Genomic DNA, 23,915 nt, shown 5'->3' with positions numbered 1-23,915 from the left:
AAATTTCATGATGAAACAGGTAAGAAAAGACTCGAGTCACCTTTAAAACATTTGCATGCAATCAAACAATCTATTTCCAACTTTAGTGTATTTAAAGAATTTAACCTGCACCTAAGTTATAATTTAGTCAGAAAAATGAAAATTAAATTATAGGAAAGTTTAGTTTCCCCCTCCAAGTTCACATCTCAAATTAAGTTTTTTCAGATGAAAATCTGTTAAGAATAAGTTAGATGTTACATATTGTTCATTTTGCCCGAAGGGAGCCTGCTGAGGCAATTTAAACCTTCCATCCCGACGGTGTTCGGATCGTGCATACTTTTTTGGTACTTGGATTTATTTAAACCTCGTGCACGCATCCAAATTGATACATGATACATGTAAGCTATGTGGATCTCAGGTGCCAAACGTCTGTATATATTTTTTTAGTGCCAGGATCAAGTTACAGCTTGCATAACTCTTATAAAGTGGAGTACTACTACATCAATAATCCAAACTGTTGCATGTAATCTATTACCTTCAAACTGTTTATGCACCAAAAATTTGGAAAAATGTTTATAAAGATAATGAAAAATCATTTACAATTGAAACCCAATTGCCAAATGTATACATAGTGAACAGAGAAGGGGAGAAAAATGCCCGTCTAGGAGACACTGATTCATCTTATCTATATTCTTGGAAGAGTTCATACATAATGTGTCTGATCAACTTTAACCAAAGACCACGCTTTTCTCAAAAATCTTAACAGGAACCTACATCAATCCCCTTATTCTTCAAGAATTCCCGAGCCTCTGCAATATCCTGCATGAAAAAGATATGTTCGTATCAGATACAAGATGCCACAAATAATACAAGGAATTACCCCAGCATTCCTATGATGCAACACATGCATACGCAAGGGTGCTTGTCAGAGCAAACTTCATTAAATTAACTCCTGATCTAGCATCACAATAGGGGTCATGATTTCATTAATCACATAATGGAAGACTGTGAGATGATTGTTTTCCTAATATGCGTGAGCTTCTCTGTCAGTTTTCCATCAGGCACTTGTTTTTTTCTTTTTCCTTTTTTTTTTTTTTTTTTGGTTGGTTGGGGGTGTGGGGGTGGGGTGGTTGGAGGAGCCCATTACAATCTAACATAGAGGACTCCTCTAGCATCTGCAACACCAAGACACAACAGTTCTTTGCAAACATCAGACGTATCCAAGAGGAAAATTGAGAAGAAACAGCACCCCAGATGGCTAACAAGTCACCAGGCTGGCTGCCTCCCAGCAAATGTGCACTGCAGTGAAGTCAGGGATAGCTGATCCATCGGGCACTTGACAATCATCCATCACATGGGAAGATGGAAAAGAAAGTGCAAGGAAGATCAGATTCATGGTGGGGTCTCATGTCCTTCCCAACAGAATGGCTTAAAACTAAACAAAGTAATGGACGAGACCGACCATCCTTACATCTATATTGCCCATCTAATTTTAAAGACTCCAGCTATGTTTGAGGATAAAATTGAAAAGCTACAATGACTTTTTATTTCCCGGGTATGTATGGGATATACAGATACAGCATTTATTAAAATTGTACCCAACGAGAATCAGGTTCTGCGGCCCCAGGTCCGCATACTTGATTCAGACTCTACAAGTGGAAGATTTTAATTATATAAATCTTAAAACATCAGTACAAGGAGTTTGAAAGAAAGAGGATGGAAAAATCTATAAGGAAATTGATAAAAATGGCAGGATATTGACACAGTATTACCGACATCTTGAAATATAAAACATGTCCACTCATTAGAAAAATTAGAATTGGAGAGTATTAGCCATCATTTTAAAAGCACAAGTAATTCTCATTTTCTAGCATAATAGGCATTCCAATCGAAATGAGGCCATTATCAAATTAAAAGTCCATTATCAATGTAAGTTCACATTTATTTGCTGAGGTCAATTTTGGAGCTTTCTGATGTTACTTACAATAATAATAACTGCCTATGCTCATTACTTCTGCGAATGGACTATTCTACCAATGCTTAATTACCACATGGAGATTCTACATAAAAAGATAAAAGCTGTAAAAACCTGTCATCAAAGAGTTGCTAAAAGAGTTAATCTTCTTGCATTTTTTTTATATCCTTAAATTTTTTTTTATATCCTTGCACTTTTTATATGAATAAGCCTCGCCTCTATCCCTACAAAAAAGGCACAAATAATGAGAGTCCAACATTTATAATTCAAACTATATTGCAAATGGAAATTTCAACTCTTAAAACAAATAACATCAGAAGTAAAGATCGCTCAAGTACTAAAGCACATATTATGATCCAATGATGCTACAAATGGAAATATTCCTCTGAAACCTTAAGGAAGGATTCCTTTTTTTGCCCTCTTTTTGGTAAAGGAGCATAACCAATTAGACCTTTTCTTTGGCTTAAGAAACTAAGCTGGAAGAATATTATATGCAAAATCATAAAATAGAGACATAACATGAGCTGAAACAAGTTATGAACCAAAGAACCTTTTGCAGTAGTACAGCTTCTTGAGGACATGTTGGAAAGAGCATCAAGCCAATTCCAACCATGAGAAGACCATAGCATCCTAGCGAAACAATTAAGTAGATTGGAAGCTGGAAGAAAATGGTAAAATTTAAGCATATTTACTTAAAGAAAGGTAAGAGTAAATAAAAAGCTACCTTATATCAGATAATTCAAGAACAATATTTGAAACTAACCACCCAAGTATAGCTTCGTCGGACCACTGATGTTTCCAACAGGCCTATCCAAAATGCAGAGATAGCCACCAGCAACGCCATTATCTTTAGAACATGCTTCATTCCTTCACAAGTCAGTTGGTTCAAAACTACTACCTGCATGTGAACAAAAAGTAGATATTTACATCAAGAAATCAGCAAATATGCAACCAAAGAAGTTTCTCATTAGAGAGATCAACGAAAATGATCTTCATGACTACTGCCCACAAATCAGTAAAGCGAAATGGATGCCTGATTACAATGATAGCCTGATCATAGTATTCTTTTTCTAATGACAATTTGTACAAACAGTTCCTTTTAGCTATTACTGGACATCCATCTTATGCCTGAATTGTATATCACTCTGCTGCATTGTTAGAATTGAGATTAAGTATACTGGTTAAGGTTTTAGATTTAAATTAACTAATTGGATGACTTAATTAATGCTCGAAGGGGTTGATATATGAAAATAATTTAAAGTTTAAATATTATTTTTTTCCCCCATTCTTTCTTTAGGTACTTAAACTTTAAAATCATAATCTTCATACATTAACCCCCTTTGAAGACTACTTAAGTCAGATAATTGTTCAAATAAGCATAGCATATATTTCTGTGACAATCTTTTAATGGTCACATCAACCCGGAAAAATCAATGTCAAGATTCATATAGATGACATTGCTATGAACGTTGCACAAAAGAACATCACCAGCCAAACGATAACATCCACAAAAAAAATCCAGTCACTTGCACCAATTATTAACATATTAACATACAAACAGCAAATGGAAGCCCTACCACTGAACTTTGTTCGTAAATCCCAAAAAAAAAGAAGAAGAAGAAGAAGAAGCTTTTGATCTCAGAAACATAAACAAGGGGGAAATGAAACTTTGTCAGCTATAAAAACGGAAACAAAGAAGACAGGAGAGCGAAGGAGGAGAGAAGGATCGAGGTGAAGCGCTTACAGCCGCGGAACTTGTGGATGGGTAGAAATCGAAAGAGGGAGAGAGATTGAAGGAGACCTCCGAGGCTTCAAGCCACGCAAGGACCGTAACGTCGAGGAAACAATGGCTACAGTGGCAAGCTGACGACGGTACGGCGGCGATCGGCGGCGGATAGGATGGAGGAGGGGGGAAGAGATGGAGACCTGGGTTAAGGCTCGAGGAGAACAGGGAGGTGGTGGCAATCACGGCCATGGGCCACGGGCGCGCCATGACCCGGGTTAGGTTGGGTTGCTAGCCTGGACTTTTTAGCCCAACCCCAAGTCGATCAAAACAATAGAGCAGGCCGAATCATAGACCTCAACCACGAACCAAATCCGTAAAGATCCAAAGCCCACTCATTTGGAAGGATCGAAACCCATGGCTGTATCAGCTAGAGGTGGTAACGGATCGAATATAGATCGAATTGATCAATATCCATATCTAATTTAATAAAAAAAAATTATATTTATATTCATCCCATATCCATCTTGGATCAGGATCCAAAAATGAATCTGATCGGATCGAGTATGTCCAAACTGATCTTCCTTCTTCTTTCCTCATCTCCGACGCTGCTCCATCACCGCCGACGGCCCCATCCGGCCATCCTCAAATACTTCCACCAAGACGAAGCTCTCAAAATCTCAAGGGACCGACTCGCACGGCCATGACTCACACAAAATCCCATATGCTTGAGAAAAAAATCCCGATCGTAACCTAAAAACCCCTCCGATCTCACTCAGGTACTCTCGCTCCCCAAAGAGAGAGAGGGAGATGGTTTTTTTCTTTTTTTTGAGTAAATGGGGATAGATAATGCAGGTTTGATGTGAGAGAGAGAGAGAGAGAGGGGGGAGGGAGGGAGAGAGGTAGGAAATTTAAATTTAAATAAAAATTATATTAAGATGGGTTCAAAGCAGAATATATCATTATCTATATCCAATCCGAATCTACTTCGGATATTTTTTCTAAAATTCATACAAACCTCACCTTTTAATTAGATCAAATAAAATCCATCCCATTCAGATTGGATTAGGTCGGATATCCATTGGATCGAAAAAAGTTGCCATCTCTACAATATCAGCCCTAGGGATGTAAAAAATTCCATTCAATCTTTCTAAATTGTCCAATCCAATCTAAATCGAACCAAATATAGCGGTTTGACGATTTAACTAGTTTGATTTGATTGAATAAAATTAAAAAATTAATATTTTGATTTGATTATTGGTTTATTGATTTATATGATCCGTTGAAACCAAACTAAATCAACAAACTAAAATTAAAATGCTGCATTTTATATATTTATATATATACCTATATTATATGTTTTATATATTTATATATACACTCATATTATATATTTGTTCAAAGTTGGACTGTATAGTTTATATGAATTAAGAATCTAAAATATTGATTTGATCCTATTTCAATCCAACTTGGATCAAATTTGACTTGATTATGGACCATAACAAATGAACAAAAAATAGAAATCAAATCGACCAATCCGTTTAAATCGAAAAAAATGTTCAAACCATCCAAATATTTGAAAAAGCTATGTGAACAAACCGAATCGATGCAAAATCGAATCAAAAAAATTAATTATATTTAATCAAATATTTGATTTTAGAAACCTCTTAAATCAAAACGTTAGTTCGGATTGAAAAAAATTATTCAAAACTGAATCGACCAAATTGTTTTCAGCCCTAGTCAGCCAGCCCTCATTTGCTTTGGAATGCTCCCATAGTGAGAGAGAGATTCTTCGAGCTTTAAAGCTGATTTTAATTTAATTTAATTTATTTATAGTACTTGTTAAAGCATAAGTAGGAGTTTTCATTACTATAGGAGTGTTGGGTGTCCTTATATGAATGACTAAAATGTTTGATAACTGTTGCAGTCAATCCTTAATTACGTCTGTCGCTGATGAAGAGCACCTGTAAAATGAAGTTCACACAGATCGAAATTATGTTCGATAGAGACTCTCCGATATTTAAGTTAGTGGGGAGTGATGAACAGCAGATGAAGAATATTTGAAATGACAGAATTTCAGCCCAAAATTATCTTACCAATGCTGTTCATTTACCTTCCTTTTATAGATGATTCAGATGTAACCGTCGAGCACGTGGTCTCACTTTTTATGATACTAAATTATCGAACCATAATCATGGAGTTAATGGGCTGTTTATACTCATTAATAACCATGACACGTAGTTGATAATCTTTTATAACGATTAGATATATAGGTTCCGCATATTCCGACCTTATGTGATCGTGGAAAAATAAGCCGACTATATGTCGGTAGTCGTAAAGATCTGAATAAACATTGGTCGGTAACTCTAATATGCCAATGATCATCAGTTGGATATTAACTGAGTTGTCCGTTGATGGTTGAAAACAGCCAACTATCGACCTGTCAACTGATTGTGAGTCGGCATACTGTGTTTGTGAGACCAATCTATAATCGAAATCGGGCGTCGATTGAATTATCCCAACAATAATCAAAAATCTTGCATTAACTCAAGTAAAAGTCTGACATTTTTTTTTTATTAATCTAGTATGGCTACTAAATAAAATTGATGCTATTAAAATAAATTTAAAAGCTATCAAAAACTGGAAAATAAAAGGAAATTGCTCCACATAGCATAATCCTTCTTCTCTCTCCCTTTAAGTTACCATTTATATTAGTATTTTAGATTATCAATGTATAAATTAAGAAGTAGAAGAATTTCCAGGTTGGAACACTGTTGCACGGTGGAAGATTTTTGGAAGGCAATACTGAAAACTATCTTTGAAGGTTCGGCCAGATAAAAATAAGGCATCCGCACAAAGGGGTGGCAATACTTAATTCATTTAACTCATTTAATCAGATTCAATCTACCATAGGGTAGCTTAGATTACTTATTTGATAAAACAATAATGTTTACATCTAGAATTTTTTACCTACTAGATCAAAAAATCAAATTCAGGTCCCAGATTTTAGACCTAATCTATATGACCAAACCTGACTGTCGGCCTTATCTGCATCAGGAAAGCCTATAAGGCAGTCTGTAAAGTTTGAGAGCAGGGAAAGGTTAGATTCTGTTGGGTCCCAGATGTCCGTTACAATAGGGCTGCGGCAAGGAGCCATGACCGTTGGTTAGATCAATGTTATTTGCCTTACCATGGTCCTTGTGGATCAGCTGGCTGCAGCGTACAGCCTTGGGTATATGGCAGAGCCTGCTGAAGTCTGAGCCAACTCTTATGGGATTAATATGCATTTTAGCCCACCAATCTGGAAAGGACACCTCAGGAGAGGGACAAGCCATTGTTTATGCAACGTATCCAATGTACGCTCAAAAGAAAATATATAATTGATTCAAATGGCATGAAGACAAAATCTGCCATAGTGACTTGAGTTCTTATCCTCTAGTCCGAATTTTGACAAAATGATGTCTCATTAAGTCAATAATAAATTAGTTGATATGGTGCAACTTTTTGTTGGCCACTTTGTTGGTTGATAAGCCCTACAGTACTCTAATAATGTGAAGGGATGCATGATGGCTGCAGGTTGATGATTGTCTGCTGGCTCTGCAAGACACTCCAGTCGGCTGAGAACATTTCAGATCATTGAAAGGTTGATCTACCGTCATGCAAAAGTAGCGAATTTCATGCAAACAAAAGCTCAATGGACCTACATGAGACATCCAACTTGGATTCCTATTTGAATGGTCCACCATCAACATCTCATATTATGGTAGTGATTTTACTTTAAAGGACAATGAGTGTAACACTTGACAATGCATTGAGGCATGCATGGCACATATTGCATACACAAGCTTTAAAACCCTGTGATTCACAATTTGCCGAGAAGTGATAATGATACATCTTATTAAAAATTTGTGGTTCTGTAATCTATGAAGGGATTCCAAGTACTCAGGGCTTTTGCCATCCAAAAATGTGTGTTTGCCCTTCCTCGTTATCTATTATATACTGGCCGGAAGGAGGGCAAATAAATCTATGTACCTTTCTGTAAGCTGGCCATGGTCATCGGAGCATTAGGATAGGAAGTAATATGATTATTTTTAGGTCCGGTTTGGTTCAGAATTTACATGCATGCAGTATTTCTATCCAGTTTATTTCTGCTTTTGTACTTGAGGTCAAAGATGATGTCCGAGCTATATGTTTATGATTGGACTTAAAAGAAAAGGAAATAATTATTTGAACGCCATTACCACCGACGCTCCCTTTCTAAAAGCTTTCTATGCTACATTCCAAACATGATCCCATCTTATTCATGACAGACTTGGTAGCTTACTAAGTGTTCTAACCATTGCCTCACAATTGCCTCTTTACATTTGATTACACTCAAACTAATTTTAAGATAAAGTACCATCAATCATAAAATATGGTACAAAAAGCCCAGCTTGGATCGTTCTTGCAACCTTAGCCTCTTCTATCATTTGCATTTCCGTGAGTTTTTTAGGGTACAGAGAAAAGAAAGATGCTTCAAGTTTCTCAGCTGAGGTAGATCTACTCCTAGCATTCCAAAAAGACCATCATAATTCATGTGCAATAATACGCCCATGAAAGACTTCTTTTTAACATAAATCCAAGCAATGTCAGCAAAATTTTGGGGTGGCTATTGTTGCATGGAATGATGGAAAACCTCATCCCTTGGCATGATTGCCACTGTATGTGCACCCATAATTCATATGGTGCCAGAGTTGAGTGCAACTTCACTGAAGCTGAATTACTTCGTTTTCTCTCAATGATAACCATCAAATAATTCGCTCCTCCATTAAGTTCCTTAAATGAAAGGACTTGGAACATGAACCAGATCCAACTCTTTATCCTCTTCCACCACACTACGGGAATGGCAGTGGACTTTGTGGTGATGCTCAAGCTAAAGCTTCTGGCTGCGAGTGGTGGTGGTGGTCACTACCATCTCCATGTAGCCCTCTTGTGGTTCTTCTTGCTTAAGCTTCCACTTGCAGTGCGGATGAGGGGATCCTATACCGACATGGTCTTCGCACTGAGGCTCTTCTTCTTTCGACTAAACCGTGTGATCTTCTCTGATGCTCCGGCGCGAAATGGCCATAGATGGCAGAGAGCACTGCGACTGTTCCAAGAGAGGGTGGCCGAAGAAGGGCGGTTAAACACCCGATCCAATGAGGATAGCCTGCATACCTTCTCCATGCTTGCACTTTAATCTACACTTCAGCCAGCAACAACTCTAAGGATTAGAGATGATTGTGTTTCAGTACTGCATCAGTGAAGCAGGTTCATTTTCTGGTTGGTTATGTAGAATGGTGCAGTCCTGTCAATTGGAGAAGCGAGAATAACGACTGTAACATTTTCTTGTTTTTTCTTTCTTTCTTTCTTCTTCTAGTTCTCTGTTTCTTTTCTCACTGAGTTCTGTTTCTAGGATTGTGTTAACTTTAAAGAAAAATTGTCTTAACTTCTTCAGAACGTGTCCTGTTGTATTCAACATCACATGTTTTGCTTACCTGGGCACTATGATTGCTATCGATCTTTCATGAGAGTTCATCCACCTCTTTGCCTCTTTTGTTCTAAAATTTGGCTAACAGCATCATGCTTGGTATTAGATATATATGATGCTTGTAGGATATAAGAATGAAGTTTAGGAAACATAAATTTCTTTTGTTCATGTGAAGAATGGGCATTTACTAACTCCACGGTAGCGTAGGCATAAGGTGAAACTTTCTATCAGCGCAGCTCATTATTTGTTTAGCCATATAAGAATATCTATAATATGCTAATTATTTTGTTAAAATCGTGCTTAATTTTATTCAAAAGCAGATATTCATTGTACTATCATGTATCTAATATGCATCCAATTAAGCACTACGATATCAACGTAGTAAAATACAAAAACCCAATGCAAATTATATCTGTGTAAGAAATGCTCCATCTATCTTTATGATTGATGTTTATCCAACTGGGCGTCATCTAGGACAAACAAATAAATGAGTTATTTATGAAAAACTTCTGTTCAGCTTGAATTTTGGCTTGACATGAGATTAGAAGACTGGAAAAAAAATTTAAAAAAAAAAGTGCGCAAAATAAATGAGACTCATCAGATGGTGGAATAAATATTTCATGCGACTCCTGTTTGCAAGGAATAACGAAAAAATGTTGATCCCCCGTCCTCGAATCCTTCCTTCGCGCAAATCCACCATTGGATCATCCTCTGATCATGTGGATTTTGGAGTGCTTTGAGAGATGTGCGTTTGGTGATCCAACGGTGGATTCTCGCGAAGGAAGCTCCCCGGGCCCGCACTTCCTTCCAGCGGACGCCCCACGCTTCGAAGGAGGAGAAACCTACAAGCGAAATTAAAAACAAGAGAGGAGAGAAATCCCGGCCGCTCGCCTTCCCCCCGCCATCTCGACGGAGTTCTTCCCAGGGCATTGGATCGTCGAAGCCCCCTGGCCCAAGTCGAGGAATTGGATGCTTCCATTCTCGGATGCAAGCAACCGTACAAAACTATTAGGGGTTTTCTTTTCCTTGCTTTTCAAAATTAGGGATTCTTTCTTCTGATTTCTGCGACCAACTTCCAAATTCCTTGCAGCTGTTATTTACGGGGTTCCGAATTTCACCGAGAATGCTCCCAAAACGGTGCAGGAGAGAGTCGCGTTGGGATTCCCGGAGAAACTAGGGCCGTTCCCGTCCGTTACGGACGTTCCTTCGACTTTAGCTTCCATTGACGACTGTGAAAGTTCCAAGAAAGGTACAAGCTTTTGCTTCCTCTATTTTTGTGGTGGTTTAAGTGCTGTTATGATGATTTTGGTGTCTGGTTTTGTCTCTTTGATGTTCGATCTGATCAGTCCGATCTTTTTGGAGGATGTTTTTTATTTGTCTTTTATTTAAATTGCTATCTTCGGTGAACTTTTGATGCAGAATAAAAGATAATTTGGTGGAGTGAAAATATTACGATGATGATATAATTATGAAATCTCACAGTTAGATGAACGGGAAAGGGTTATACTCATTGATTCTTTTCTCCTCAAGTAAAAGAGAAGAATATGGTATTGAGTTGGACTAGGTATCCAATCCAGATGGTCAAAAGTCAAAACATCAAAAAAAAAAATTCTAGATTAAAGCCTGTGGACATTTGCTAGATTTATGCGCACATAGTGGTGACTGATGGTTATGCATGTTAGGCACGAAGCAAAGCAGGTTATCTGTTAGTTTTTACTAAAGCAAACACTCGTAATGAATCAGAAAAGCATACTTTTTATGTCAAAAGTCCGAACCAGAAATATGCAGTTTATGTACGTTGGTGACACCGACAAGCTCGTATGTTTATAAGACACGTTCATGATACTAAACTTCATTATGTTTATCAACATAGGGTTATGTTATAACCGCAATGATATGGTTCGCATTTACGATATTGTTTTTACCTTACATGATTGTATATTTTTATTATTATCATGCAAACATTGGGGAAAGTGCTCCATGTCACCATGCTCTTATGGATTTTGTCTCCATCGGCCAGGTTTAAAAAAAAAAAAAAAAAACTCTTGAAAAGATGACCAAATCTATGAGTTAGAAGAGGATGATCCGATGCATCTATTTTTTAAAAAAAAAAAAAAAACTCTTGAAAGGATGACTAAATCTATGAGTTAGAAGAGAATGATCCGATGCATCTACTTTTTTTCAACTCTCAATGAAGAATATTCAATTTGAGATCGAATTTGGATGAATAAATAATTTCATTCCTACTATATGGACGAATTCAATTGATGAATTCATCGTTCTTATATTATCGAAGACGAACGGATCAGATGCCGTTTTTCATGCATTGCCTGAATGAATTAGAGAAGTCTACTTTGCCCTATTTGTTTATTTTCCATCAAACACTTTCAGTTAACTTAGCTCATAAAAATCATTAGGCATGATGCTACCAAAAAGTTGTTTGGGAATAACAATGTTTTAACCTTCTTTTTGCTGTTCGAGTCTATTCTTTACCAAAGACACTTGAAAAGAGAGAAGAATTTAAAAACCAAAAAAAGAAAATTCATGTACAGGTGTTGGAGGCTATTTTTTACTTCCCTTTCCTCTCCTCCCTTTCCTCGACGCCATGCTCTCCCTTCTTCTTCCCCTCCCCATCCGAACCACCATAACACGCCAATCGGAACCTAACTCTCTCCCACTCCGCCGGCAAAAAACCTTCCTCTGAAAGCTTCACCGCCGCCGAAACCCTGTCCCCCTCCCGTTCTCTCCCTTCCCCGCAGCCCTCCTCCTCTCTCCGCGACCTCTCCCACGACTCCGGGAAGCACGGCAGCCACCGCGGCACGTGCCGGAGCGGCGGCTCCCGCCCCAGCTGCGCGAAGCTCGGCGAAGCCCTAGCCCTTACGGATTCGCGCCGGATGGGCCTCGGGAATGGGATTTCGTGCACCGATCGGACGAACGCCATTAGCTCTCTCAAAACGCTCGATCTCAGAAGCGATCTCGTCGGGTCGGAGGCGCCGGCGAACCCCCGCGGGAGGCTGAGCTCCTCCATCGCCCGGACGAGGTCGAGAAGGTTGACGTCGGTCCGGCCGTGGACGGCGGCGATGGAGGCGGCGGACCGGGCCAGGATCTGAATGTAGCGGCCGGCGACGTCGGAGAGGGAGCGGAGGGCTGCGGGCTCCGCGGCGGCGTACCCGACGGTGAGGCAGATCTGGGCCACGGCGATCCTGGAGATGGCGGCGGCGGCGGCAAAAGGTGGACGAGGGCTGGGCTCCTCCTCCTCCTCCTCCTCCTCATGCTTCGCCGGCGGTTCCATACATGGCCGGAGTTAGGGGATTTGTGGGGTTGCAGAAGGCTTCTAAAGATGAAAGGTGTTACCAAATGGGACGAAACCGTAATAAAACCCTAAGATAGGTTGGTATCGGGCGTATCGACAATATTGTTCGATAGGCTTCTCAGATCCCATCTCTTCTCAGCAAACAAGTTCTGGGTCTGTGATAGGCGTGTAATGTATTGTAAACAGTGTATGATGTATATAACTAAAACCTAAAGAAAATGCAATTGAATTTGGGGAATCCACATAGGTGATATGTTACAGAGAAAGACAATGATCAATAATCTTCTATTGGTAGGATATTATTCCTTTCCCAACTTAAAATGCACGAAACTGACAAAGGTGAAAAGAAGAGTTAAACTATGGAATTAAAACAAGGGATAAATATTTATAAAGTAGAGGTGCCTGCTTTATTTAAAGTAATCATACGCGAACCATAAATACATACAAAGTTTCAAATGATTAATAAACCCTAATATTTAGAATCGCAAATCTCCAATGTTGGAGTCTTGTTTTATTTAAAGCAATCATAAGAGAACCATAAATGCGTGACCAAGTTTCCAATCACTAATAAACCCCAATAGATGCAATTACATATAACGGCAAAGTAGAAGCTAAATCAGGGAGCTGGTTTGGTAAAATCTTTAACATGCTTGGAGCCAGCATCATCACCATCCTTTCTATTGTCATCGTCGAGCCTGGATTCGTGGGAAGAATGCTTCTTCCTAAAAAATAACTTCCTACAAAATTATTTTTATAAAATATTATTTATTAAAAATAAGATTTTGGCATGTTTGATTAGTTATAAAAAAATGACTTATTGCATAGCAGTTTATATTTGGTTGAGCATCCATTTTTTTAAAAAAATTATGTAAAATACTTATTATGTCCTTCGTAAGTATAAGATCATATTTTTTTATTACTAAATTTTATATAAATATAAATATTATATTTATATTAATATAAATATAATATAAATATATTAATATGAATATTATATTAATTTTGATAAAAATATTATATTGATGTAAATTTTAAAATAATATTAAAAATATAATAAATATTATAATATAAATATTATATTATATTCATATAAATATAAGGATAATATTAATATAATATTATATCATTATTCAGTATTTCATCCTAATTATTCATTGATATTTTGCAAAATCTTAACCATAGATATTTTTAGAAAAAAAAAGCATCATCAATTCTCATCTCATAGGAAATGTCAAAACTCACCTCCTCCATAGATTTCCACTTTCATGAAATGTCGAAAGTGAGAAGAGATTTTTTCACTCTCTTTCCTCTTGAAGTTCCAACTAAACAAGATATCTTCACTACAATTTTCAGAAATTGCCTTTTTGCTGATGCTTGGTTTTCATAGCAGTTGTCGAGGACTCCTTCCATTTGAGACTTGAATTTTATGCAAAAAGGAAGGTGAGATATTACTGGTCTTGGTTTTGAAGTATTTTTTGGCTTACGGAACTCTTTGTACAAGTTGATGATTTTTTGCCATTCTCATGCAGAAAGTGCTCTTAGAGAATCTTGTGATGGATTTGCTGAAGCTGGATAACAAAGTCAGATTCATTCTTGGTGTAGTTAGAGGTGAGATAATAGTCAGTAATTGGAAGAGAGCAGATTTGTTCCTTGAGCTGTAGCAAAAAGGCTTTTCTCCTTTCCCAAAGAAATCAAAGGGCATAGATGCTGCCATTGGTGGGGCCACAGTAGAAGAAGACGACAATGAAGATAGCCCTGAAGTGGTGAAGGGCGGAGCAAGAGTTACTGATTGTATCCGCTCTCCATGGCCATAGGAACCTTGACATGGGAAAATGTTCAGGAGTTCTGCGCAGATAGGAAGAAACTAGAAGATGCAGTTGAGGAACTGAGGAAGTCCTCACCAAGGGATTTATGGATGAAAGATCTTGATGCATTTGAAAGCGAGCTTGATGTAAGTTGTTGCTTCAAAACTTCTAGCTTCTTTCTCATTTTTCTTGAGCTCAATGAGCCCATCTTTTGAATCAGGAGCAAGAACGAAAAGATGCTAAGGAAGGAATGAAACGAGAGATTAGAACGAAGAACATTACCAGTGCTGCTGTCTCTAGACAAGGACCAAAGAAGCCAAGGAAGAACAAGGAGAATAACTCCTCTAGTATACCAAACGTTAACTCAACTGATGCAGGTATATTCTATATACTATTAAAGATATGACTATGACTTTTTCCATGTCAGTAGTTCTTGTGGTTTATTTACTCAATCAATGCTGGTTTTGCAGGCAATGCTCCTGAGGCATCAAAACTAAAATCTAGAGGCGGCGCAAAGAAAACTCCTGCCAAGAAAGTGAGTCTCGGTTATTCCAATATCTTGCCGGTAAAAGAAAATGAGATTCCCTTATTTGATTGGATGCTCTCTCTCAAAGTTATGGTGGCTGAAAGTGATGAAGATGAAGAAGTACTTGCCTTAAAAAATCAGTTGGCTGCTTATAACCTTGATTCTTCTCCAGATCAATCTGGTATGCTGTCTTTCCTGCTTATAACCTTGATCCTTTGCAATTTGTCTTTCCTGCTGCAAAATCCTGGCATCTTGGGTGATGGTTTAGTTTCTTTGCAGCCATGGAAACTGAAGCACTACTAAGCCAGGGAGAACATAGGAAGAAAGAACCTGGGAAAAAGACAGCTGCAAGGAAGGCTCCACCAACCTTTACGGAGATATCTGATTGTGATGATGTTGAAGATAACATGCCGACTGTTCTAGAAGATGATGATGAGGATTTTGAGTCAGTGGAAGCCCCTGAAGGAGGGAAAGGTAGAGGAAGAAAGCCTGCAAATGAGAAAGCAAAGGGAAGAAAAGCTGCCACAACAGCCATGAAAAAGAGGGGAGTGGCACAGAGCGAGCCAGTTCTGAGCCAGAAGCTGATTACTGAAGTGCTGAAGCCAGCGGAGAATGCTGGGATCTCACCTGAGAAGAAGGTGAGGAGGATGGGGGCATCTCCCTTCAACAAGAAAAGTGAGTCAGTGTTGGGTAGGACCGGAAGTTGCTCCAACTGATAGTGAAGAGTCTGACTGTTGCTCATCCGGAAGCCCAGCAGAGATGAATGAGGTTCCAGTAGCAGCGGCTCGACCAAAGAGGGGGAACAGGACGAGAGCCGTGTATGTAGAGAGTGATTCCGAGATGGAAGATGAACCTGAGACTGATGATTCAGATTTTGAGGAGGAAGAAGATTTCGTGGTTGTTTAATTTCATGACCAACGTTGTTTGTGAAATTTGTCAATTCCTTATTGCTCGTTGTTTTCATGGCATTTTTCATGGATTCATGGCTTTCGAACTTGGTTATTGTAATATCTCTGTTGTATTATATGTTGTTTCTTTAATTTCTTTCAGTTGCATTATGTTCTCTCTCGGCTTTTGTTATGTTTCCATATGTCTAAAGAAATGGTATCAAATCTCATTATATTTCTTCCTCCCCCACAAAAAAAAACTCTATGTTCCTCTGCAACTTGAATTCATCTCCAACAAAGTATCATGTTCCTTTTCAAGCTCCATTTCGGTATTTTTATTTTCATGTTTACAATTTCAGAGAATGTATCAGTAATATTTATACATTCAAGTACAGTAGATTGATGCCACCAAATTGTGACTAATCATCCGGTCGGAAACTTTTTTTTAAGAAATAATCATCCATCAGGAAATGATTGCAAGGTTTTGGACAGTTTATGCATTTTCTATTACAGTTGTTGAGATAGTGAAGATTCAGAGGATTGCAATGGTGATTGGAGCTTTTTTTTCTCATTTCTAATACTAAATTTTCAGTCCGTAATAGCAATCGATAATAATGTGACCAATCTAAAGTGCCCCATCCAGTCATTCAGTTATGCAAGTCTCATTTTATTTATCTAATGCATTAACATGTTCACATTGTATGATGCAAGACATTGCCAATTTCTTTGTATAATCTGGAATTCATTATTGTCTATAGCATGTATGCGCATATCAAAATCACACACATTATAGATATAAAAATATATACACGAAAAATAATGCAAAGGATATCCCTATCTCTATCAATAACAAAATTTAAGCAAAATGCCTTCCAGTCTACTCATATGTTGGACATATCAAATCAATTTAATATTGTAATTTTATATAATTAACAAAACTAATTACTCTTGTAGAAACCTACAAACTCGCCACTTATGATGAACCACAGCATTTAAATCGATCGTTTATTTATTTAGTTTTCTGATTTCATTTGATGTTGAAAAATATTTAATCCCCTATTTTCTCTGGCCTAATCCAAATTAATTAATAAAATTAAATAAATAAGAAGGTTAGAATTTTACCTAAATTAAAGGATTAGGATGTAAAATTCCACCCTGAATCATTTCGTGTCCGGATGATCGAATCTGGTGGCCGAGGATCGCCTGGCTTCTATTGAAAGAGGCGAGATCTGATCTAGACAGAAACGGCCGGGGCGGTGGATGCCGGTGTCTTCGGAGGAACAGAGCTGCTAGCTTTCTCTTCGTCGAGGAACGGACCGGTGCAGTTGGACCGGTCATTGCAGGCGAACCCAACTTCGCCCACCGTTTTGGTTCGGCCTAGAAGCAATCACGAACCGGCCGGTTCAGATCCATCGGAGGTTAAGTTATCCCATGCATTGACCGGCTCTCATTTCCTTCGACGAGTTCGATAGTTCCTGAGAAGATCACGAGAGTCGCCGACTCGGAGGTGATAAATTTTGATTTGTGAAGGTTTTTTTTTTTCGATTGTTCATCTTATATACTGTCTTTTGAGGACTCAAATTCTTTGTTCGATCTTCTCTCTTTCTTTTTTTAAAACAATCTTGGGTTTGTGCCGTTCCGATCTGTAGTTTTGCTCTCTTAAACGGAGGAATCGGGTTCTTTGATCGATCTTCTTCCTGTATCTCTCTTTAATGGATTTAGTGTTTGTCCGTTTCGATCTGTGGTCTTCCTCTCTTAAACGGATGAATCAGGTTCTTTGCTTGATCTTCGCTCTGTCTCTCTCTTTAATGGATCTAGGGTTTGTCCCATTCTGGTCTTCTCTCTCTATCTCTCTTTACCCGTTCCAGTCTGTGGTTTTTTCCTCTTAAATGGAGGAGTCAAGTTCTTTGCTCGATCTCTTTCTCTCTCTCTCTCTCTGTAGTCAATCTAAGGTTTGTGCCGTTCCAATCTGTGGTCTTGCTCTCATAAATGGAGTAATCAAGTTCGTTTCTCGATCTTGTCCCTCTAATCAATCTAGGGTTTGTCCTGTTCCGATATGAGATTTGCTCTCTTAAATGGAAGAATCAAGTTCTTTGCTTGATCTTCTCTCTCAATCTCTCTCTAATCAGTCTACCGTTTGTTCTTTTCAGATCTGTGGTCTTGCTCTCTTAATCGGATTTAGGGTTACTGTTTAAAGCGTTCGTAGTTTTTGTTTAGGATTTGATGCACTATGGCTTTGTGAGCATCGGTTGTAGCCTCTGACCTTCGATCTTTGAAATGCTTTAGATCATCTGAGAAATTTGAAAGGTTCCGAAGAATCTTTAAAATACAATGGTATTGTTTACAAGGATGTTGGAGGAACGGGGAGCAATGGGGCTTTCCCAGCTCTTCGCTTCAAACAAACAATGGACCCTTTTTTTGGTTAGGTTGAGATCATGTACGCTTTAAGATGCTTAAACTTTTCTTTTGGAGAATGCTACTGCACATTGGTCTGTCAAACTTAGGAACAACGTTTTGTGGTGAGACAATTTTTAGAGAGGAATTGCGAAACTATATTGGTAGCTCATGAAAAATTATTGTTGTTCAGGCTTTTGCTCTGATTATTTTTCATTAGAGAATCTAAAAGTTAATGGTGGCAACTATGCCTTGATATAGTATTTAGGATGGGATCTTTTTAGGTTACCATGTAAATCGATCACTTGGATTGTCTTCTTTGTTGATCAAATCATCTTGGATCTGAACACATCTTGTTTTTGTGTTTGGTGTTTCGTTTGAGTAGCTTAAACTTTATATGATCAATATCTCAAGTTATGATTAGTAAGTTTTCACCTAGGGTGAGTCCAATAGGGTTAGCCATAGGAATACATCTTGTGATATATAAGTAGGTTATATTTTATCATGTTTATTTATTTGTTATTTAAATGATTTTGGAAGCTTAAACTTGTTATGGAATTGTAATAGTATTTTTGGTTCCACTGTTAATTGCTTCATTGCAAAATTAAGATTCATTAAGAAGAAGAAGAAGAACAAGAACAAGAAGAAGAAGCTTAAATGTGGGCCGAGAAAGTGTTACATAGTATCAGAAAAATCTATATGTGTGTGCGTGTGTTTATATTTATATGTGTATGTATATTGTGAGGTTTTAAGGACTTTCAAGGTTTGTTTCAGGAAATATGTGGTTGATTTTATTTTTTAGATAAAATCTTTAGGACATTGATTTTAAGAGAATTAAGTGATCTTGGATGCCATTTTCAGTTGAATTCTTGTTTTGTTTTTTGTTGCTGGAAATAATTAGTATGTTTTTTTTTTGTCTGGGTTTGTGATTTCTCCTTGGATCATTTTTATCTTCAGTTTGTGCAAGAACATCTACCAAGGGTATGGAATTGGAAACTTGTCCTTCATGGTGATATTATTAGGTGCTTTATAATCAGTGCACATCTGCCACGGGCTATCACATTTCTGCACTAGCAACATTGGTGATGAGCATGAGTTGTTGCTCAGTTGGATAATCCCACTCTCTAACATTTCTTTGGATTGGCATTCTATTTTTCCCTTTGGAATGCGAGGGTACTGATAAGGCTGGATTTTAAGAGGACGACTTTTAGGCAAGAGAGGAATTTGATAGTCATGCAAATGCTTGGGTGGGAATCCAGTAGGAGTAGAAAGAATACCTTCAATTTTTTTGTAATAATTGCTGCAAATCCTAGGGCAAGTCTTCTCTTGGCTCACTGCCTTACATAGAATACAAGGTTATGTACATAGTGGTTCTTCCTCTTGGCTATCATCTTGTCAATGGAATGGCTACAAACAATCTGCATGGGAGGATCTCCAGAGCCTTTCAACGTGTATTTTTTCCTTTGCCCCTGGAACTTAAATTGCATCAAAAGTATAGAGAAATCCCATAAAACAAGGCCTAGGGGTAAAGCCGATATGCCCCTAGCACCGCATCACATCCACGAAAAGGAACCATATGGAAGTCAGATGTAAAATTAAATCCTTGCATAGACATAGGAAGATTATCACATATACCTTGAATTCCGATATGCTTCCTGTTTGTTACCATGACGTCAAGAGCTTTGTCATCAAACCACCAGAAGTTGAGGTGCTTGACTAGATCAGGATGAGTGAAATTATGTGTGCTCCTACAGTCGGTAAGAATGGTAATCAATTGTTTCTTGAGCTTTGCTTTGACTCACATTGTTGGAGGATAGAAAGCCCAATTATGGCATGCATAGAGATTTCCAGTGGCAAATCCTTTTAGTGTTTCCGCCTTTCCTTCAAGCTCTTCTTGTTCATCATCCTATCAATCACCTTTCTCTCTTCTAGCGATCACTTCAGATGACGTTAATTGCTTAATTGGTGCAGGTGGAGAATGGGGATTAGGTATAGGATTGGAAGAAGGTGTAGAATTTACTTTATTCTATTTGCATAGAATGAGTAATTGTTCCTCATTAAGTCTAGCCAATCCAATAGCCCAGGTGGAGGATGGGGATTAGATATAGGATTACTTTATTCTATTTGCATAGAGCAAGTAATTGTTCTGCCTTAAGTCTAGCCAATCTAATAGCCCTTGTAGTAGTTAGAGAGAACATACGAACTTCATCCTTTGGTTCCTCCTTGAGTCCACTCACAAAACAGCACATAAAGAATTTCTCAGTTAAACCCGTTATGCGCTTTGCAAGTTGCTCAAAACAATATTGATGCTTGTATGGTGGAGGTCTATCGAGCTTGGTGAGTTCTTCTGTATAATCCTCATACATGGTCTAGCCAAAAGAGGTGCATAGCTTATCCACAAACTCTTTGCATGATGTTATACCTCAAACCTCCTTTTAATCCATGGGTACCACTAGAGTGCTTCCTTCTCGAGGTGGGAGGAGGCTAGAGGAAAACTTTGTGCTTTTGGGGTTAGGTTAAAATTGCTCAGCCCATCCATTAGGGTCCTCCCATCAAAACGAGGAAATTCAAGATGCAAAATTGATGGTTGGATCAATCCTCCTGACTCAAATTAGTGTTCAAATTCCTCCCTATGATTAGAATGGCCAAATCATCCACCACTTGCTGATGTCTCACGTGTTGCAGATTGATTGTGACATTGACCATATTTGAGATCCAATGCTTTGATTAAGTTCTTCAAATTGTCCATCGCATAGGCATTTTGATAGGTGGCTTCTCAAATCTCTTGGATATTCACCTCGTACCTTTCTATTTTCTCTTTCAAAGACTTAATCTCGTTCTCCATTCGTGCCTGAACTTGAGCGCATGTTCCCAAGTTTGTGGTTCTAATACCAGATGATACTAACCTGATCATAATGTAGAAGAAGACGGATTTTGGAATGACCACTTCATAGGGATCAAGCTTCTAACAATCCCTTTGAGGGTGATTAGCCTCCAAAAACAAGTGTGAAATTTTATTCAACAATGAAAAGCCATTAGGACACCTACACTTATATATGGATCGGTTCCTAACCAAAGTAGGAATCCTAACTCTAAAAGGAAAATGCAATTGATAACCATTAACCTAATTATAATAGGAAAAGTAAGAAAAGTAAGCCTAGTTCAAATAGGAAATAGCTCAAAAGGATTGCAATAATTTGTGGTGGCATCCAAGGGACCGCATTACTGTCGATCACAATCCTGGCATGCAAGAACAATTCAGCTTCGGATATAGATTTGGAATCAGAAAATTGAAAAAAATCCAGTTCTTATGAAGGAATTTACAAAAAAGAAAGGGAAAAGCAAAATAAAGAACGTGAGCGTGTTGAGATGTCTATATAATTAATCTTGTGAAACACCAGCAGAAAATAGGTGAGTATAACGAACATTTGCAGGAACCTTCCCAGCAACAACGATAGGTAGCACAATAAATTGTATTACATGAGGATTACTTAAGACAATCATAAAGAAATTGTGAATCTAGTAATTCTTGATGAATATGATTGTTGAGGAATAACTCAGAATCATTGTGCCTAGAAAAATTGTAAAATTTAATAATTTTTTTATAATTTGGATAACTTTGTTACTATGGTAGCAACTAGCAAGATGATTCTTGGATGCTTACATGTTGTATCAATTTCTTATGTGCATTTGATTTTGTTGTTCAACATATGATTGTAGAAAAATCAATATTTTTGATAAATTTGTGCTATGGTGGGAGCTCTGAGCTATAATCTCTCTTAAAGATTGACAATATAAATATCTCGACTTTTAATTATCTCAAAACTTGTGCATCCACATCATTTTCACAAGTGCCAGTTTATCTTAATTTGATATTATTCCATAAAAAAACATGCTTGGAAAATTTAATCTGAGCCTTACTAGAGATCCTCAGATCTAGATCTTGTGATTGGGAGAGTCCACTATCTGATAATTATTCAGTTTTTGTGATTATCTCGATCTTGAGTAGGCTTGCCATTAATGAGATTCACCATTGGTCTGTTATGGTCATATATACCATTTGTATATGTTGTTGATTTGTCCTGAATAATTGAATTAATGTGTATATCAGGGATCAGTTCCTGCAGTAAAACTTTTAGATATAATGTCAGTGTTTTTTATGGATTTCCTGTATTATTCTCTTTTGTTATTCATCTTATACCAAATCACCATATTGTGGATTTGGGACAAATTCTGGATTGTGGTACATGTTCCTTTGTTGATGCTTTGGAAAATTTTCACCAGGAAGTCCAGACATGGCAGTCAAATATATTGGAGCTGTGACTGCAGCCTTCGCAATTGCATATCTATTTGATATGGCTATTGCTGAAAAGAAGATATTTGGAGGTAGATGAAACCAATCTTTGTAGAAATCCTGCTTTCATCTTATTGAAAACGTACTGAGCTGTTGTATTTTTTAAAGCCAGGCTCCACTCCAAAGACTGTTGCTGACAAGGAGTGGTGGGAAGCAACCGATAAAAAGTTTCAAGCCTGGCCACGAACTGCTGGACCACCGGTTGTCATGAACCCTATCAGCCGTCAGAATTTCATTGTCAAGTCAAATGAATCTTAAGGTGAATAAATTGATGCATCTATATCTCATAAAGTGCGTTCCCTGATTTCTCAGCGCTTAATTTGTTTTGTTGAAATTTTGTCCCCCAAATGATAAAGGTACGATGTGGCCTTCTTTTGCTGGGAAGGATGGCTTTCACGCGTCCCAGCTCTGCTGTCGCAAATGGAATACTTTCCTTTTTGGTTACACAAATGCTTTCCTTTGTAATGAAGCTTCTTTGTAGTTTTGGATATGCTGAATGAGCCTTCAACTGAATAAAAGCTCAGGAAACTTCTTTGATTGTGATTATTCAACAGTAGATAAATTTTGTGATCTTGTAAGCTGTTGCTACATGTCCATCAATGCATACCTCTTTATGGAGCTTGAATGGATTTGCATTGGCTGAGCCAATTAAGGTCTACAGGACCTGGGTGAGATCTTTTCCTATTCAGGACTCGCGCGTGTTAGGCTGTCTTGTGTTGACGATGTGCGTTGTTTCATTCGGCCTGCTCATATTTACATTGACATAGAATCTTTTTATATTCTTTTGTTCTGTCGTGGCCTGTCGATCACTTCGTTATTGTAACGTGATGATACAACTGCAAGATAAAGCATCAATGTCGTGATTCCCTGTTCTGTTCGTACAGCTGATGTTAATTTGATGGTGTCGATCTGGTGTCTTTGCAGCTGACGGCAAGGTCATTTATGACTATTCATATGCCTTCTCCGCAAGGGAATGGGAGGGGGGCGACGTTTTCGGCCCCCAACATCTACATCTAAGAAAAGCCGAAGAAAGTTGGATTGTTGCACGTTTTGTTCAGAGTCCTATTGCGCTGCAGATTATTGGAGGGAAAAGCACAACCTGGTCTTACACCTAGAGGGGTAATGGTTACTGATTAGAACCAAAGCCTCCTGCTAGATTTATACAAAGATGATTTGCAGGGCCTCTGGTTCTCGCTTTATCCCCAGGCAGAGTTGAAGAATTGAAGATTTGTTTTCAAACTATTAGTTGAACGTAATTTGATAACCATGGTTCAGAGAATCCAGTGCCTGGCAAAGAGGCATCTAGCTTATTTCAACCTCGCAAGTCATTATTAGAAATCGAATTTTTAATAAGCAGTCAGTTACCATGGCAAGTAGATTGTCCACCATTGTGATGGCATACTTTGTTGTCTCACATCAAGGTGCAGCTAATTTTGGTGGTTCTGATTTC

The 23,915-nt window shown here is 38.0% G+C and overlaps 3 protein-coding genes and 1 pseudogene across 3 annotated transcripts; 2 read left to right on the top strand and 2 right to left on the bottom strand.

The window, feature by feature from the left end:
• Positions 1-484: 484 nt before the first annotated feature.
• LOC105053781 (uncharacterized) lies at positions 485-3,950 on the bottom strand. The gene is made up of 4 exons (XM_010935062.4): positions 3,699-3,950; positions 2,718-2,852; positions 2,505-2,612; positions 485-798 (listed from the first exon to the last, which is right to left on the bottom strand). The coding sequence occupies exons 1-4, from the start codon at positions 3,945-3,947 to the stop codon at positions 739-741; spliced, it is 552 nt and encodes a 183-aa protein (XP_010933364.2). The 5' UTR covers positions 3,948-3,950; the 3' UTR covers positions 485-738.
• A 5,890-nt stretch (positions 3,951-9,840) lies between these two features.
• LOC105053783 (DNA topoisomerase 2-like) lies at positions 9,841-15,870 on the top strand (annotated as a pseudogene).
• On the bottom strand, positions 11,642-12,798 carry LOC105053782 (transcription initiation factor TFIID subunit 8). The gene has a single exon (XM_010935063.4). The coding sequence runs from the start codon at positions 12,476-12,478 to the stop codon at positions 11,756-11,758; it is 723 nt and encodes a 240-aa protein (XP_010933365.1). The 5' UTR covers positions 12,479-12,798; the 3' UTR covers positions 11,642-11,755.
• Positions 15,871-16,187: 317 nt separating the features above from the next.
• LOC105054303 (uncharacterized) lies at positions 16,188-23,011 on the top strand. The gene is made up of 5 exons (XM_073245367.1): positions 16,188-16,265; positions 17,011-17,140; positions 22,396-22,497; positions 22,578-22,724; positions 22,822-23,011. The coding sequence occupies exons 1-4, from the start codon at positions 16,188-16,190 to the stop codon at positions 22,721-22,723; spliced, it is 456 nt and encodes a 151-aa protein (XP_073101468.1). The 3' UTR covers position 22,724; positions 22,822-23,011.
• The last annotated feature ends 904 nt before the right edge of the window (positions 23,012-23,915 follow it).

The sequence above is a fragment of the Elaeis guineensis genome, chromosome 11 (assembly GCF_000442705.2).
Source record: "Elaeis guineensis isolate ETL-2024a chromosome 11, EG11, whole genome shotgun sequence".
In the NCBI taxonomy this organism is placed as follows: domain Eukaryota; kingdom Viridiplantae; phylum Streptophyta; class Magnoliopsida; order Arecales; family Arecaceae; genus Elaeis; species Elaeis guineensis.
This window is presented reverse-complemented; position numbering and strand designations above follow the sequence as displayed.

What these genes read in the sequence shown, in the direction of transcription:
- LOC105053781 (XM_010935062.4), bottom strand. Translation starts at nt 3,947, where the DNA reads ATGGCGCGCCCGTGGCCCATGGCCGTGATTGCCACCACCTCCCTGTTC. An exon ending in CATCCACAAGTTCCGCGGCT is followed by an intron (nt 2,853 to 3,698) that starts GTAAGCGCTTCA and finishes GTTCACATGCAG; the next exon opens with GTAGTAGTTTTGAACCAACT. An exon ending in GACGAAGCTATACTTGGGTG is followed by an intron (nt 2,613 to 2,717) that starts GTTAGTTTCAAA and finishes ATTTTCTTCCAG; the next exon opens with CTTCCAATCTACTTAATTGT.
- LOC105053782 (XM_010935063.4), bottom strand. Translation starts at nt 12,478, where the DNA reads ATGGAACCGCCGGCGAAGCATGAGGAGGAGGAGGAGGAGGAGGAGCCC.
- LOC105054303 (XM_073245367.1), top strand. Translation starts at nt 16,188, where the DNA reads ATGATTGCAAGGTTTTGGACAGTTTATGCATTTTCTATTACAGTTGTT. An exon ending in TCAGATCCATCGGAGGTTAA is followed by an intron (nt 17,141 to 22,395) that starts GTTATCCCATGC and finishes AATTTTCACCAG; the next exon opens with GAAGTCCAGACATGGCAGTC. An exon ending in TGAAAAGAAGATATTTGGAG is followed by an intron (nt 22,498 to 22,577) that starts GTAGATGAAACC and finishes TTTTAAAGCCAG; the next exon opens with GCTCCACTCCAAAGACTGTT.